The sequence below is a fragment of the Psammomys obesus genome, unplaced genomic scaffold, assembly GCF_907164565.1.
Source record: "Psammomys obesus unplaced genomic scaffold, mPsaObe1.curated_primary_1811, whole genome shotgun sequence".
Taxonomy (NCBI): domain Eukaryota; kingdom Metazoa; phylum Chordata; class Mammalia; order Rodentia; family Muridae; genus Psammomys; species Psammomys obesus.
In genome coordinates, this window is record NW_026596162.1 from 15,974,424 (window position 1) to 15,991,303 (window position 16,880).

The 16,880-nt window shown below is 50.7% G+C and overlaps 1 protein-coding gene across 3 annotated transcripts in view; it reads left to right on the forward strand.

Annotated features, from left to right (window-relative positions):
* Syk (spleen associated tyrosine kinase) overlaps positions 1–16,880 on the forward strand; it is a 66,305-nt gene that overhangs the window by 8,354 nt on the left and 41,071 nt on the right. For all 3 annotated transcript variants that reach the window (XM_055595269.1, XM_055595271.1, XM_055595270.1), the window contains exons 2-3: positions 11,017–11,473; positions 12,654–12,814. In XM_055595269.1, the coding sequence (XP_055451244.1) occupies positions 11,060–11,473; positions 12,654–12,814 (575 nt within the window). In that variant the 5' untranslated portion in view covers positions 11,017–11,059. The remainder of the gene's footprint in view (positions 1–11,016; positions 11,474–12,653; positions 12,815–16,880) is intronic.

Below are 16,880 nucleotides of genomic sequence, written 5' to 3' on the forward strand. Positions count from 1 at the left end.
ACAAATACATGCTTTTGCTTATGGATCAAAACGTCAGCTCTCAGCTCCTGCTCCAGTGCTGTGCTCCCAACCACGATGATCACAGATTCTTGCCCTCTGAAACTGACGAGCATTTGCTTGTTTATTTTCTTCTAAGTTGTCTCCTCACAGCAGTGGGAAAGTGACTAAGACAACAGGCGTGTTCTGTACAATGCTAAGGCCTCGAGCAGCTGCAGATCGGGGTGCTGCGTGAGATGTGGGGTGTCTGTGAGCCAGTCCTCTTCAGATACCATGCAGGACTCAGTTCCTGAAATAATCTTTTTCAAATGTTATTTTTATTTATTCTCTGACCGTCTTATACATGTTTACAGAATGGATTTTAGTACATTCACTCCCTATTTCCCTCCATTCAACATGCCCTCTCTCACTTTCATCTCCTCCCACTCCCCCTTCCCCTTCTCACCATCGGCCTCTCCTGCATCTGTTTCTCTTCTTGTACTAACACACTGAAACTGGTCAGGGTTTCCGGTTCACACAAGGGCCTGAGACCAGCAAGAGGCAAGAGCATCCTTAGATACTTTTGGTGGACAGAAGGGAGTGGGGCCTGGGGCTCACAGGGACTGGGGACCCCTCACACTGGGCCTTGTGAATCTCCTCAGGACCCAGCCCCTATCTCTTCAGCCCTCCACCAACTGCTCACTTGGAGTCTGGTGGGACTGACTCACCTGCCTCTGGAATTCCTGTTCCTGGTAACTCGGGAGAAGGTGAAACACTGCAGAGATATTGCTTTGCTGGGCCCTGCACTCAGGAGCCTTCCTCCCATGAGTCATCCTAGTGTGAGGAAGTGAGGAGCCTGGGCTGCCCCAGTCACCACAGCCATTGCTGGGCTCCACTGCTATCTCCCAGGGCCATCATGACTTCCACCAGCGTGAGCCTCTTAATGCAACCCAAGAGACTAAGGATTCATGGTGGGGAAATTCAACTGAAAGGGTGTGAGTTATTTTTTCTCACTGCTGTGACAAAATAGCCCAAAAGTTCATCTTAAGAAGGCTAGGGCTTGTTTTGGCTCACATAAGGATCCAGTCCATCAGGGAGGATGGGATGCGGCAACAGGGGACTGAGGCAGCTGGTCACAGTGCATCTTCAGTCAGGAATCAGGGAGAGAGCCACATGCTGGTGCTCAGTCAGCTCCCTCCTTTCCATTCAGCGAGGGACCCCAGCCGCTGGGGTGGCATTGCCATGGTCAGGATGTTCTTCTCCCCTCAACCTAATCTAGGGAATTGCTCACAGACAGGAGATTCTGAATCTATCATGTTGCTAGTCCTGGCCAGCTACCACAACTGTTTTCCTGAATGCTGACCATCCACAGAGCTTCCCTAGAACCCAAGGGGAAATGTGAATATTTTGCTCTGGCAGGTTCCCCCTTCAATCAGCAGCTGTGTGACTTGCCTGATCACTTGAGGAGCCAGGTCAGACCCTGGCCTCGTTATGGAGACCAGAGTTCTGGAATAAGTCACCCTCTATCCAGGCTGCTTGCTAGGCCCAGCCCAGAGCTGTTCAGAAACTCCGATTTCTGGGCTCAGCTCCTAGAGATTTAAAGATTCTGAGGGGCTTGGGACCCTGCCAGTGGTGTGTTAGGAAAAGCGCCAAGCCCCTGACCCATAGCAGAGCAGTGCTGTTCTCGTGGCTGAGCTTGATACCGGGGTGTGATGACCAAGGACAGTGGGAGACACAGTGGCCTTAGGCTGCAGGCTGCAGTGGGTGCTGTCTGGATTTCTAGGAACCATCAATGACTTTGGAAGGTAGGAGCCCTTCTCTGCCCTTCTCATCCTTTGATGCTGACAGGGTGACTTTCTGTACAGTTTGTACCAACCTCGAAAATTCCTTTCTGCTTGGCCCAGCTGGATCACCATCTCTGGGCTGTTTGTATGCACTGCTTTCTAAGATTGAGGTCTGGCCAAGGAGAAGCTCATGGTGCTATGCTGTGTCTAAGCTCTTAGGGGTGACCAGATCAAGCTAATTATCATATCAAGCTAATTATCATATTCATGACCACAAAGGCCCAAGTCTCCCTCAGATCCCCAAACCACAACTCCCTGCCTTCTGCCACATCCCTTCCCCTCCCCCTTGGTAACCACCATCCTATCTTCCATTTCTTTCAGTTTCAGAGTTCTGAACTTCGCTTCTGTTTCATGGATCTTTCCTGGGGACACGTGAGCAAATGTCTGCTCACCCCAAAGAAACCATTGGGACCAAGTCTGGCTTGTCAAGTTAATGGTTTACTGGCATTGCCAGAGTGGGGGGTGGGGGTGACCGAGAGGAGCACAGGTGTCTCAAAAGCAGCCACTTTGCTAAAAGCTCACCGAGGTGGCATCTCTGGCATCCCTGCCCAGCCTGCTCACACCTCCACAGATGACTCTTATCTCCTTCCCTTGAGCATCAAGAGCCCTCCAGGAGGGGTCACATCAGTGCTGAGGAAGTAGCTGCATAGCATCTTTCTCTGTGCCAGACACATTTGACACGTTTCATGTTCTCGAGGTCTATATTGTTATAAATGAGCTTCCTTTTCCTACCTGCATAGTACTCTACAGTCTATGCCTACCTCACTGTCACTCAGCCAGGCTGGTGGCCCTTAGCTTGGCTCCACCTCCTGGCTGTTGTAATACCTCAGTAAACAGCAATCACACACATGTGTCTTCCACATACCGACTTCCAATCCCCGAGATGCTCTCCCAGACGTAAGATTCGTTCTGTTTTCAGCAGAGGTCGGGTAATTTGCTTTTCCTTTCTTCTTTAGATGTCCCTTAGACCCTGAGAGATGAGGCCTCTTTGTATTATGAAAGTGAACCTGTATCTTAAACATGTATTCTATCCATTCATTTAACTCTATGTTTTTAGGAATATCAGTGTTACTTGCCTTGGGCCTTCTTTATCTTTTACTATTTTCCTTTGGGATTTTGAACTCAAGTCCCATCCCTTTCTTCTCAAACTGTGCCTCCCTTGTGAGTTCCCTTTACCCTCAACATCTGTTCTCTCTGCTGCTTAGAATAACAGCTGCCATTTCTTTTCTGGGCTTTACTCCACACACAACACACAATCTTAGTCAGTTGGTCCCCAGTGTCTTTTCATTCCTGCCTCTCTTTTCCCTAACAGGCAACTGTGGTTTAAAAGTCGTGGTTCAGTTATTTTAGGGGCATCTCTGTGATGGTCTCAACCCAGAACAACACTCAGGAGAATATTCTCTTCCTGCTGTTAGTCTTTCCTGTTGCTTCTCACCTTTCATGTCCTTTGAGTAACCATGTAGACCCGCAGCGGGCTTGTGTTTTGAAATAGTCATGGATGTAGCAGGACACCAGAGCTGGAGCATCATGAGGAGTTCCCTCAGAACAATCAGTGCCCTGAGCCTTGCAGGACCACACGGGGAAGCAGTGCAGGGTGAGGGCGTGGGGGCGGTGCAGGGAAGCAGGAGCAGGCAGAGCGGAGCCCAGCAGGCATGGGGCTGACTGGTTTATGACGTGATGTCAGGCATTGGAGAGAGGAGGGCCATCCTTGTCACCTGTTCTTGTAGAATGATCAAGGCAGGGGACTAATCGGTTGGCATATGACAGCCTCATAAAGGAAGTCGTTCAAGGTGGACTTTGTATTGGTTTGTTTACATGTGGAGTGTTTTGGTTTCTCCAGACATTGGTCAGTGCTGAGATAGTACCGCAACATCAGCAAGTGCCTGGGCATCAAAAGCTCCAAGATAAAGATGGTAAAAAGCTTAGTCAAGACACACATGTACTCACTTGTTATAGGAAAGATCTGAGAAAGAGGCCAGGGAGGGAGCAAGCAGTAAGTATGGAAATCACCTGGAGCCTTCTGTGTCGGACAGATAACTCTCCAAGGCAGAACACATGGTCAGCCAGACCCAACAGGGAATTCCCCAATGGATTCTTCATTTCAGCACCTTCCTCACTTTCTGAACCACTCATGGGACAAAAGCCTCTACACGGAACAGGGTTTTGAAGCCCTGTTACGTAATACCTTGTTACATAATAACAAAAGGGTCAGACATCCGCGGAGACATGGCATTACTAAACTGTGTGCACCCCTCAACAGGCCATCACACCGCATAAGGTGAACCCGACAAAACAAGACATGAAGAGACAAAGCCAATATGAAGTCCTGCAGTTTCAGTTTCTCTCTTTCTATAACGATTGATCAAACAGAAACTCGATAGTGATAAAGAGGCCAGAGCAACACTGGCAATCAACCTGATATTCTGAGCTGTTTACTCTCACAAGAGAAGAATGGGCTCCCTCAAGCTCTCAAGGAATATTTACCCAAATAAAGTAGCATGCTTGGAAAGCCTGTTAAGTTTACATTTAAAAAGCCTTGTAAATTATTTTTAGAAAACAAAAAATTAATACATATATCCATAACAAAAAAATATTGGGAAACTGAATAATGGGCTTTTATATAACCTGTGAGTTAGAAAAAATCTCAAAAGAACCCCTAAAATATTTTGACTAGCATGAAAATACAATTCAAAGGTCTGGAGAATTAGTGAAGCAGCTAGGACTGGTTGTCCTGCAGAGGAGCCGGGTTCAGTTCCCAGCGCCTTCCTGACAACTCACAACTGTCTATAACGCCATTCCTAAGGGATCTGATCCAGACACATACGTGATAGACATAAATGTAGGCTAAATACTCATATACATAAAATAATATTTTTTTAAAAAATGAAAATACAGTATAGAGCATTTTTAGAACGATTCCAAAAGTAGTGCTTACAAGGAGATTCCTAGCACTAAGTCCATGGCTATAACAAAGATCCTGAGACGGAGTACTTTATAAGGCAAGAGAGTTTAATTTGGCTAACGGCTTAGGGCTTAAAAACCCAAGTTCAGACAGCCGCATCAGGCAAGCCCCTCAGGATGCACGCAACCCTGGCAGGTGGCCCCAGGCTGTAGAAGAAATGTGATGGATAGTGGCTGTGGATGGGACCAAATTGGTGGAATGACCTCGCTTTATAACAGTCCACTGCCAAAGTAACTAACACAGGCCATAGTCCCCTGAGATAGCCATTAGTATTTCCAAGGATGGCGCCCTGTGAACTTGCTCCCTCAGGCCAGTACCCACCTCTGAATATGAAATTAACAAGCAGCCCCCCCGGGGGTGAGGGCCTCCCACTTCTGCTTTCTGGCTTGTCTTGCTGGCTGACACTTTGAGGAAAAGTCACTTCCCTAGTTACAGGCAGCAGTTAGCAGCAGGAAGCTCCTCTGCTCTCCCCAGCCTGCTCTCCTCCACTGCTCTCTTCTGCCCACTCTCCTCTGCCTGCTCTCCTCCACCCACTCTCCTCCTCCCACTCTCCCTTGCTGCCACCCTCGCTTTCCAGCCTGCCAGCTTGGTCCTTCCCGCACTCCATGCTGCCTGACGCCTGGGAGCCCAGGCCTTCTGTGAGTCCAGGACGGGAAGGTAAGTCAGATCTGTGGCCTTCGACAATGGTGACCTCAGGGCTGTCTGTGCCATGGGTGGGCATGAGAGGGCACGTCAGTATCTGAGTGTGTGCTTCCCTTGCCAATTGAATATATAACTATTGGCACTTCCTTTGAGCAATGGGGCTAGTTTGTGTCTTCAGATACAGTTGTGAAACCACAGGAACCCACTGTAATTTACTGGACTATTTTACAGTCATGAATTAAAAAAAACAGGTTTCCTTGAGCAGGCATGGTGTGTCCTTTGTGCCAAATTTGGGCGTTTGGATTCTCTGGAGGCCTTGGAGCCTGGTGCATATTGTTCTTGTGAGGAGGGCAGAGGGGGTAGTAAAAAGAGTGCCAGATGCCAGCAGCTTCAGCCGGGCCTTCATGGCCTGACACAAGTGGAGACTGCTGGTCACAGTGTCCAGTGTGGCCTGGACCTGGCCGCCTAGCTGGGATCCTCTGGGGTGGAGATTACTGGAGGTTGAGGTGGGAACCAGAGGAACGCTGTAATTTGGCTGTTCACCTGTCCTGGCTGCTTTGCCCCGAGATGATGGCAGTGAAAGCTAGAAGACATTTTTTTCATGAAATGTCGGGTGCTTACTCAGCTGTTGGCATTTTATGTGAGTGTACAAGGTATGTGTGTGTAGATATGTATGCACCTGTATGTATGGTGTCTCTGTGTGTGAGAGAGATGTCTATATGTGTCTATATGTATATATATATACACACATATATAACTGTATGTATGGTAAATGTGTGTGGTGTGTACATATTATGTGTATACACCTGTGTGTGGTGTATGAGAGAGCGTGCTGACACATGCATTTGGTGGTACATATGTGGAGCTCAGAGGCCCACTCTGAATGACTATCAGCCTCTTTGTAGTTCAGTGCTGTATATAAAGGCCCCCTGGCCCACGAGCTTCAGGAATCTCTCCCGTCTCTACCTCCCTATGTCACAGTAAGGCACTGGATTCATGATGCATGCCTTCATGCGAGTGGGGAGCAGCTTGGATGGTCCTCCCTGCTTGGCTTCTCTGCTGTGTCAGGACGCTGTCCAGTGTGCCAGGGAGAATATGGTCTACCTGCTTCCCTCTCAGGCAGTGTCACTTTGAGAAGGAAAATTCTGGTGTCTAGCAGAAGTTTCCAAGTTCCCTGCTTAAAAGTCAGCAGGCAACACATCTGTATGGCGTTCTCGTCCTCTGGCCTCCTGTTGCGTCTGCACTGGTCTAACGCTGTGGGGGGGGGGCTGTTTCGCTGACAATGCAGAGGCTTGGACCCCGAGTGCCTGCCATCTGCGGGCGGTGCCAGCCAGAAGATGCAAAAGGTGCATGGGAAACCAGGGTGTATGCCGTCCTGACTAGATCCCGGCACCTTTTGTTCTAGAACTTTCTCCCAGTTGCACGTTGTCAGGGAAGCAGTGCATTCACGCTTTCTCTGGCATGGACCTTGCTGAGGAGCTTGTGATAGCCACTCAGCGGGTCTGTACGGTTGGGTCTGTGACTTAGATTTGAGAGTTAAGTGTAGCAGGGGCTGGGACAATCTTGCAGTTGGTGACGTGCTTGCCAGGCAAGGACAGAGACCGGAGTCCAGTCTCCAGCACTCACATTTTAAAAAGCCGAATGTGCTGGCACGTGTGTGTAATTCCCGTGCTGGGGAGGTGTGGAAAGAGGCAGAATGCCAGGGCTTGCTAGCCCGGTAGCCTGGCCTACTGGCAAGTTCAAGGCTGGTGGGAGGCCCTGTCTCAAAATGCAAGGTGGGTGACGCCTGAAGGACAACCTGTGAGAGTACTCTATGGCCTCCGTACACATGGGCATCCCCCACACACCCCCACACGAGCGTGAACAAATCAAGTGCACTTAAGTGGGCTGGTCGCTTGCTCGTAAGCAAACAGTTACTCTTCTGCTCCGTGATGTGTGCTAACGGTGTCCGGGTGGGCGTAGAGACCAGCTTAGAGAACTTCCCTGTGTAAGAGGTCCAGCGGCCAGCAGGGATGGGTTAGCCTCTGCCAGGTTTGTTTGTGGGGTTCTCTGCTCCTGAGGCTGCCTCATACTGATCTGGTTTTGAAGGTTCGGGACATGCTTTTGTGCACTTTGCTGGCTCTCTGTTTCTGAATCATGGTGGACATCAAGCAGGACAGCCCTGGCTGGGCTTCCTCTCTCTGAAGCACAGGCCGAGTCATTTTGAGAAGTCCCCAGTGCTGCTGCCAGTATGACACAGGGAGGGGTCTCCTTGAAGAAAGGTGTGGCTCCTCCTGGGGAGGCTAGGAGTCTGCGCAGTGTGGCATCCAGGCAGGGTACAGGAAGTCTGGGGGACAGACCCCCACAAGATGGCCTCCCAGAGGACAAGCCCAGGCAAGCGAAGAAGCCAGGCAGGTGCCCTGAGTGGTTTAGGCTCAGTCTCCCCCGGGTTCCCTTCTTCCTGCTCAGGCCCCAAGCTCGGGCCGTGTGTTTCCTGCATGGTGGGATCCCACATGTGAATGCTCACAGTTCCGGGAAGAGCAGTTGCGGGCCATCAGCTGCAGAGCCTGGAGTAGGGGATTGGCCCTGTGACACCTCCCTCTCCTATCACCAACCAGCCTGGCTAGCCTAGCGTCTAGGCTAGGCTCATTCCTCTTTTTAAATGAAAATTAACGTAACCCCCAAAGGAAGTTTTTTTTTTTTTTCCTTTTTTTTATGAAGTTCTAGTATTTACTTTACTCAACTTAAGGCTGCAAGAAAATTTCCCAGGGACACTTGAGTGGGGTTGTTTTGCATTGGGGTGGCCTCGTGGTTTCAAGTGCAATGAGCCTGAATTTGCATCTTCCTGATTTTGTTTCCCTGTGTGGCCCAGCTTGGGCAGATGTTACTCGTGGGTGGTGTTTTCCCAGAGAGCCATTTTCTCCAGCTACAGTTCACATTACACCAGGGGCTCTGTGGTCCAGTGATGGGAACACCAGCAATCTTCAATGGCTAAGAACTGCTGGAAGTGTCCTGCAGGGAATGTGAGCTCCGGAATCACAGGCCTGTGTCACCGTGCCTGGTGAAAAGCTGAATTTGTGAGTTTGGAACCTTAGGCTTGAGCTGATGTTTGCAAAGCAGAGCTGAGACCAGTATTCAGCTGTGAGTCTTGCATGGCCGATGGCCATCTTAGAAGGTAGTCTGGGTAAGAGGAGGATGGGGACCAGAATAAGGTCCCAAGGGCACTAGGAGTGCCAGCCCTGGGAAGGTCTACTCTGATGCTATGCATGCCCAAGTTAGAGCCTAGGCTATGCCAGGAGCTGCCACCTCCACAGGCTGCCAGGTACCTCCTTCCTGCAGCCAGCACCTGAATGACCTGCTGTGTCAGAAGTCAGCTGGTCAAAGTGAAGCGGCTGCTGGACAAGAATGACAACACCAGGCTTTTTCCTTCCCGCTAAAAGTGAAAGGGGCTTCCTGTGGAGGAGGAGGCTGCAATGTAGCGTGTGCCGTGGTGATTCCCGAGGCTGGGAGCCGTGGTGGGGACAGGGAGAGGCTAGTCAAAGTGGACAGAGTTACAGGGAGCTCCTGGAAATGGGCCAGCAGTAATAGACTTCATATTTCAAAATAGCTAAAAAGGAAGGATTCTGAAGGTTCTCACCACAAAACTTTTTTAAAAAAAGTCCATGGTGATGAATATTTGAGAAACACACTTGGTCATCAGCCCTGAAACCTTCCGTGTTGCTCAGGCTGTCCACTGGGACACTCCCCAGCACGTATGTGCACAGGGCAGTTCGGGCAGCCTAGTGCGCTCCAGTCAGTGTCGCTGGGGTGGCAGGAGCCATAGCGTGTGAGGCCTGTGTGATCAGCGAAGATCCCTAGAAGGTGCGATACAGAAAAGCTGAGGAGTGTCAGAAGAGCAGGGAGGGGAGAGGGGAGGATGTGACAGGATGGACAGATGGAGAAGAGGAAGCTTGGCTGTCCCTGTGTGAGAGCGGAGATGGAGTCTTAGAAACCGGCCGGACAAGGACAGTAGGTGATGGTCAAACGTTAGAAGCTCTGCATTCTGCGTTCTGCGGGATGACCGCAGACTTCCCCTCCGTGGCGCCGCCTCGAGGCACAGTATCAGGACACTCTGTCACCGGTACCCACATGGCATCTTTGGGTTGTGCAGCCACGCAGAGGATGGCTTTTCCAGGGAACCCCGGGTGACGTGAGCGTGGCGTGTCCGTACGTGCTCGCGCTGTGCTGGGTGTGGCATGTGTGCATGCTGCGCTAAGCGTGCAGTGGGAGTGTGCTTGTGTATTTCCCTCGGGTGCACTGGCTGTGTGCACCATGGGCGGCGCGTGTAGGTGTGTGCTGTTTGCTATGGTTGACGTGTGTGGGATGTGTGTACCTGTGGCGCGTGACACGTGTTTGTGCTGTGTGCGGGTGACCTATCACCGTGTGTGATGTGTGCTATATCTTGCAGTGTGTGCGTGTACGGCATGTGGTACATATATGTGGTGTGTGTGTCATGCGTGATTACAGGATGCTGTGGGAGGGAGGCAGTTTGAGGAAAACGAGGAGTAGTAAGTGGTCTCTCCGCCGACGAAAGGGTTGCTTCGTCCGTTATTTTCCAGACGACCAGCGCCTTTTATTTAAACACCCTTTGAACAATTTCTGGGTGGCACTGTGCATCTTTGTCACTCACAAATGGATCCCTGCTTTCGTGTCTCTTCTGCCGAGCGTGTGCCTCGGAGGAAGTGCCTTCCTGTGTCCAGCTCTTCTCACACTTGCAGCTACTGACTGCTTCTGTGCTATGCAGTGGCGGGTGCAGGGGACCAGCCAGGACTCTGGATGTTTCTCTTAGTCTCACCCAAGGCTGCTGGAGAGGGGGCTCTGGGTAGATGTCATGTTTGTAACTCGGGAAGCCACTTGCTGCCCTTTGTACCCCAGGCAGGAGGTGAGAAGGCCTGTGGTAAAGAGGTTATGGCTACAGCCCTCTGAGGTGTGACTTCAGTGCTTCTTTACATGACGTGGGCTCCGTGGGCTTGGGGTGTAGCTCAGCCATACGCATGTGCCTTCCAAGCATGTGTGAAGCCCTGGCTTACACCCCAGCATCACACAAAATAGTTCATGCCTCCGATCTCAAATTGGGGAGGCAGGAGGATCAGAAGTTGAGGGTCATCCTGGGCTTCATACAAAGTTCAAGGTCAGTGTGGGCAACACAAAACCCAAGAGACTGAGGGAGCCCATAGTTTTTCCCAGTGAGGTCTGTGCCTCCATAGGCCACCTAGGGTTTTGCGTCCTTGCTGATTCTGTCCCATGTTCCACTGTCCACACTCAGGGTGTGTCAAAAAGACTACTGTGCACTTCTTTTTCTGTGTTTCTTCCTAGAATTCCTTTTTTCCCCCACTAGAGAAAACAATAGTGAATTGGGTCATCTTTGTCAAAGGCCGTGGATTCAGTTAACTAAGCCTGGGGTGCATGCTGGGAAACTGCAAATTAGGTAACAGAAAGAACCACCATCAAATAGGATTGTGTGTCATTTTAAGCTAGAAAGGCCTGTGTCCCGGTGGAGGAGTGCCTGGCTGGCTCAGTGTCCCTGGCTGTCTGGCTTCCTCACTGAAGCTCTCCCATCTTTGTTGTCCCCAGGGACTTCTCTGCACACCTCCTGGAATTCTGAAGGGGTGCAGCCATGGCAGGCAACGCGGCCGACAGCGCCAACCACCTGCCCTACTTTTTCGGCAACATCACCCGGGAAGAGGCTGAAGACTACCTGGTCCAGGGAGGCATGAGTGACGGGCTCTACCTGCTGCGCCAGAGCCGCAACTACCTGGGTGGTTTCGCCTTGTCGGTGGCACACAACAGGAAGGCACACCACTACACCATCGAGAGGGAGCTTAACGGCACCTATGCCATCTCCGGTGGCAGGACGCATGCCAGCCCGGCAGACCTCTGCCTCTACCACTCCCAGGAATCAGATGGCCTCGTCTGCCTCCTCAAGAAGCCTTTCAACCGGCCCCCAGGGGTGCAGCCCAAGACCGGACCCTTCGAGGACCTGAAGGAGAACCTCATCAGGGAATATGTGAAACAGACCTGGAACCTCCAGGTGAGTGTGCTGGGCGCTGTTCCCCGAGACCACAGAGTCCTGGAGACCCATCCAGAAGCCTTTGCGTGCTTTATGCGAAGACTGGGGGCGGGGGCAGTGCTGTCTGGGTGGATTTTCCAGCTTCTGCTGCTGTCCAGGCGCCTGCGTAGCCACGCCCCTCGCTGCCTTGGCTCCCACTGCCATCTGTGCGAGTGGTGAAAGCTGAGGCCCACACTCCCCTTTGCTCTGTATCCTCCTCCCTTCTCCCTGCATGAGAAAGTCGTGTTTTCACTTCACTCCTTTGGGTTATCTATCTATCTATCTATCTATCTATCTATCTATCTATCTATCTATCTATCTATCTATCTGACTGTCTCTCTATTTATCATATATATATATATATATAAAACTGGCAATTCATTAGCAAGATCTGTTGCTCTCTCACTAGGAAGGGAAAGGAAATCAGTCCTCTCAGCGCTTGACCCATTTCCCTGTTTTTATTTCCACCGTGTTTCCTGCATGGTCCAGGCTGTTCACCTGGGCCTCCTCTGATGGCATTTCCTGTGTGTGTGTGTGTGTGTGTGTGTGTGTGTGTGTGTGTGTGTGTGTTGGGGGGGAGTGAGGAGGAAGCTGGATCTTGACAGAGACGCCAGTGGGTGCCTTCCTCATGTATATCTTTTTTTTAAATTTTTCTTTGGTTACATCTATTTATTTGTGGGGGAGAGGAGGTGTCTGCAGGCTTACAGCATGAATGTGATGGTCAGACAACTTGAGGGTCAGTCTCTCTTCACCACGCCAGTGCTGGGAACAGACAGCAGTCTTGGCAGCAAGCTGAGACCTTTCCCTCTAGGCTGCCTCACTACATGCACACCTCTTAAGGTTTCCTGCCTGTTATGAAATGACTCGGTTTTCACACAGAACCTTGTTTGAGTATACAGGTGTCTTTGGAGGATTCCTTCCCTGACTCCATGGGTGAATGACCTACATATTTAACTAGTTGCCTGGCTTTTCAAGGGCCCATCTTTTCATTCCAAAACTGTTATTTTTTTTTTTTAATATGCTTGCAGACATGCAAGTATTATACAGAGATCTTACTGGCTCCCTTCTTTTAGTGACTGAATGAGAGAAGGGTGAGGCTTGGGTGTGATGGGGTCTGCCTTGTGTCTGCACAGCCAGCTCACTCCCTCTCTGCTCACGGCAGGGCCAGGCTCTGGAGCAGGCCATCATCAGCCAGAAGCCCCAGCTGGAGAAGCTCATCGCCACCACTGCGCACGAGAAAATGCCCTGGTTCCATGGCAAAATCTCCAGAGAGGAGTCCGAGCAGACGGTCCTCATAGGATCAAAGGTCAATGGGAAATTCCTGTGAGTGCCATGGTATCTCCCCACCTCCCTCCAGGCCCAGGAGGTAATAGTTCCCCGTTCACAGAACCCATGAGAAGGTGTCACACCCCCATCCACCGACATGGGGGACGCTGTCACTTGTGACCCACTGTTTGTTTTTGTCTAGTCTGACCACAAAGTGTAACATCGTGCCTACAGAAAATGGTGTTTGGCCCGTGAGGGCTTAGTTTGTTATCCAACATGGTGGGCCCGGAAGTGCTTCGGATTAGGGAAACACTTGCATACGTGTAGTGAGATGTCTTGAGACCTCACCCAAGCCTGTGCTAGACATTCATTTACCGGTTAGAAAGGCTTTACATTTATACTCTCCAGGCAGCTTGTCTTGTGTGTAGATTTTCCTGCTCAAGTGTTTAAATGTGTGTGCACATGGGTGTGGAGGTCAGGGGTGGACCTCAGGTGTCTCTACGCTTGCTTCCCACCTTATTTATCTTAATATTGCTTTCTTACCTCTTGTTGTGTGTGGGCATGCTAGTGGGGGGAGTACAGGTGCCTCCCTGAGTGTGTGTGTGTGTGTGTGTGTGTGTGTGTGTGTGTCAGGGGACAGTTCTTCTACCTTTACATGGGTGCCACCTGTTGAGCGCAGGTCCCTGGGCTCAGGCGGCAACCACCTTTATCCAGCGAGCTAGCTTGCCAGCCCTCCCTTGCACTGTGTATTTTGAGACAGGGTCTCTCCCTGAACCCAGAGCTCGCTGATTCGTTTAGCCTGACTGGCCAGCGGTCTCCAGGGATCCTCCTGTCCACACCTCTCCAGTGCTGAGATTGAGGGCACCCCCCACCACACCCAGATCTTCACATGGGTTCTTGGGATGAGCTTGCGTTACAAGCGTTTTACCGACAGGACCCCTAGCATCAAGGTAATTTTCCTCGCAATATTTTTCAGTGATTTCAGAATGGGGTGCTCAACCTGAATTCTGCATCAGATGGCAGGCAGATATGGGTGCACGATATGGTAATAGAAAAAAAGTAAAATGGCGCAGTCGGCTCGCTCGGATCTGCCGCCAGATCTTGGCCTTGAATTCTGTCTGTGTTTGGAAGTGAGTGCTAATGCAGACATTCAGGAGCAAACTCCTGGGAGCAGCGTACGCTAAACCTGAGGGTAGCAGTCTGAGCAGAGACAGGTCTGTGGGCTTCAACCTGGCCAGCTCAGTAATGTTAAGGCTTGTGTCCTGGGTTCCGGGCCTGGGTACCTGCAGTGGCTCAGTACGGCTCAGGTCAGAAGATCCTGGAACAGTGGCACTGCTGGGCAGAGTCTGTGGTCCAGGAAGGCCAGGAGTTGCCCTGGATGGGCAAGCCTTTTCTTTGAAAGATGCTCCTGCCAAGGTGGTACATCTTTGAGAATGCCTGCATTTGTCATCGCTCAGTGTCCCAGCACAGAGGCCTGCTGGGGCTCTGAAGAACCGCTACCCATTCCTTCCAGTGAAACGTTCTCAGAATGAATGGTGTGGCCTCCTGGCTGTCTTCCTAGAAGTGCGGGTGTTTCCTCTACATTTGCATTCTGATATATATATGTATGTATGTATGTGTATATATATATATATATATATATATATATATATATATATATATATATATATATATATATATATATACATATTTTTTTAAAATGGCTTAGGGACTGAAGAGATGGCTCAGGGGCTGGGATTACTGGCTCCTCTTCCAAAAAACCTGGGTTCAGTTCCCACATGGTGACTCACAATTGTCCCCTGGGGATCCAGCACCCTCTTCTAGCCCATGCATGAGCCAGGCATGTGTGCAGGCAAAACACCCACAGACGTGCTAAAATAATAATGAAATTAGAATTAGTTTTAGATTATCGTGATCTTTTCTTAAGGAAGGAAAAGAGGAGACCAGGCCAGCAGTCCCTAATGAATGGACTGTGATGTTTCGTGGGACAGGGGCACACCACAGTGAGACTGTGAGACTGTAGGAGAAGGAAAACATTTTTCCCTTGTGTAGGTGCCTAGCATGACGTTTCCCCAAGATCCAGCTGCATTAGTTTTGAGCAACAGTTTCCCTCTCAAATACCCTAGGGCAGTAGGCAGCATTGTGACATGAGGGTCACAAGAAGATCCACTGAGCCCTTAAGAAGGGCACCACTCTCTTGCTGGCCAGGGCCTTTGTCCTCAAGCTCTCCGGGGGAACGGCTGTGGCCACAGATTCCCCCGCATTATACGCCAGTGCTGGAGGGCCTCAGGCAGCCCGCCAGGCCGTTGCACAGGTGCCCCATGCCTCTTCACACCGCTTTCCAGCCCCGCAGTGGGCCTTGTGGTTTATTCAGGAGATTCTCAAAGCTGGTGTGTGTCTTGTCAACTAGTGTCAGAGCTCAAAAGAGGCAAAGGCCTCATGGACCAGGCACCCGGGTGTCTGTCTTTCCACAGCATGCTTACGATCCCTTTGGGAGCGGGCCCCTCTCTTCTTTAGGTTGAAGTCACCTAAAAGTCCCCTGTAGGCACAGACCTCAGACATTGCCTCGTCCCCACTCCTTGTGCTGTGGACACTCCAGGTCCACTCCTCCCCAGGCTCCTTACACCTGCAGGGCTTGCCCATGGAGGGATATGTGGGGAGTGTGCACTCCAGCTAAGGCCTCACCTCAGGTAGGGTGAGAGGCAAAGGCAGATGTCACCAATGGAGATTGTGAGGCTCTTCCTTAGACCCCACCTTCAGGTCAGTTTTAGGATCTAACGCCAAGGGACTACCTTCTCCAGACTAAACTTCTCTAGGTCTGGGGTTGAAGTCGATGATTGTGCTTGTGCTTTCTCTCTCTCCTTCTCCCTCCCTCTCTCTCATTCTCTCTCTCTCTCTCTCACCTTCCCTCTCTTCCTCTCTCTCTTCTTCTCTACTTCTATCCTCTTTCTCTTCTTTCTTTCCCTCTCCCTCTTTCTCTCTCTCTCGCCTTCCCTTTATTCCTCTCTCCCTCCCTCTCTCTCTTTCTCTCACCTTCCCTCTCTTCCTCTCTCCCTCCTTCTCTCTCTTCCTCTTTCTTCTCTGTTTCTCTCCTTCTCCCTCTCTTTCTCTCTCTCACCTTCCCCCTCTCTCCCTCTCTCTCTCCTCTACTCTCTCTCTCTCTCTCTGTCTCTCTCTCTTCAAGGTCTCTGGCTGGCTTTGAATTCACTGTGTAGTCAAGGCTACCCTTGAGCTTATGGTCCTCCTGCCTCTACCTCCTTAGTGCCGAAACTCCAACCATTCACCATCACACCTACATTCTGCACTACTGGGGATTGAACCCAGGGCTTCATGGGTGCCAGCAAGTGCTCTGCACACTGAGCTACACTACCTTGAGGAAGGCACTATCACTGCCTTGAGGAATAAAGATGCATGTTAGCTCACCACCCTGTGTGTGTGATCAGTGTGGGTCTGAGTTTCCTCTCTGTGGCTTCTGTATGATTTCCCCATCATTAGAATGAGGGAATTCTGACCAGGGACTCCAGTGGCCCCTCAAACACAGGAACTAGGAGGCAGCATTCTTAGCACTTGGTGACTGTCTCGTGGCTTCCTGGCTTCCTATAGAACCTGATGAGTTCAGCTGTGTCTGTCACATGTTTTCCACTGTCTTCTTTTGTCTGTGTGTCTGGACAGGATACTAGAAGGGGAGGTTGGTGGTACCACCTGAGCCCCAGTCATCCCTGTGTCTGGATGGGGCAGAGTCTGCCCTAGAAAAGAAGATGAGCCTGCCAAGTTAGCCCAGGTTGCCCCGACCCTGCTTCATCTTCCTTCTGCTCATTATGCAAGTAACAAGGATTCACACATTACAGGAGAGAGTCAAAGGCTGCAGGGGACTCTCGGAAACCAGCCCTGATGGCCAGACTGCAGCCGGTGTCTGTCCCATTCTCCATGGGCAGTGAGAGAGGCTTGAGAAGCTCCTGAACTTGACTGAGTCACCCCAAACTAGCTCACTTATGGTTGATTTGCTAAAGTGTCCCTTTCTTCCAGTGAACATCCAGGGCAGAGAGGTTTTTTGTTGGTGGTGGTGGTGGGGTTTTTTTTGTTTTGTTTTGTTTTGTTTTGTTTTGTTTTGTTTTGTTTTGTT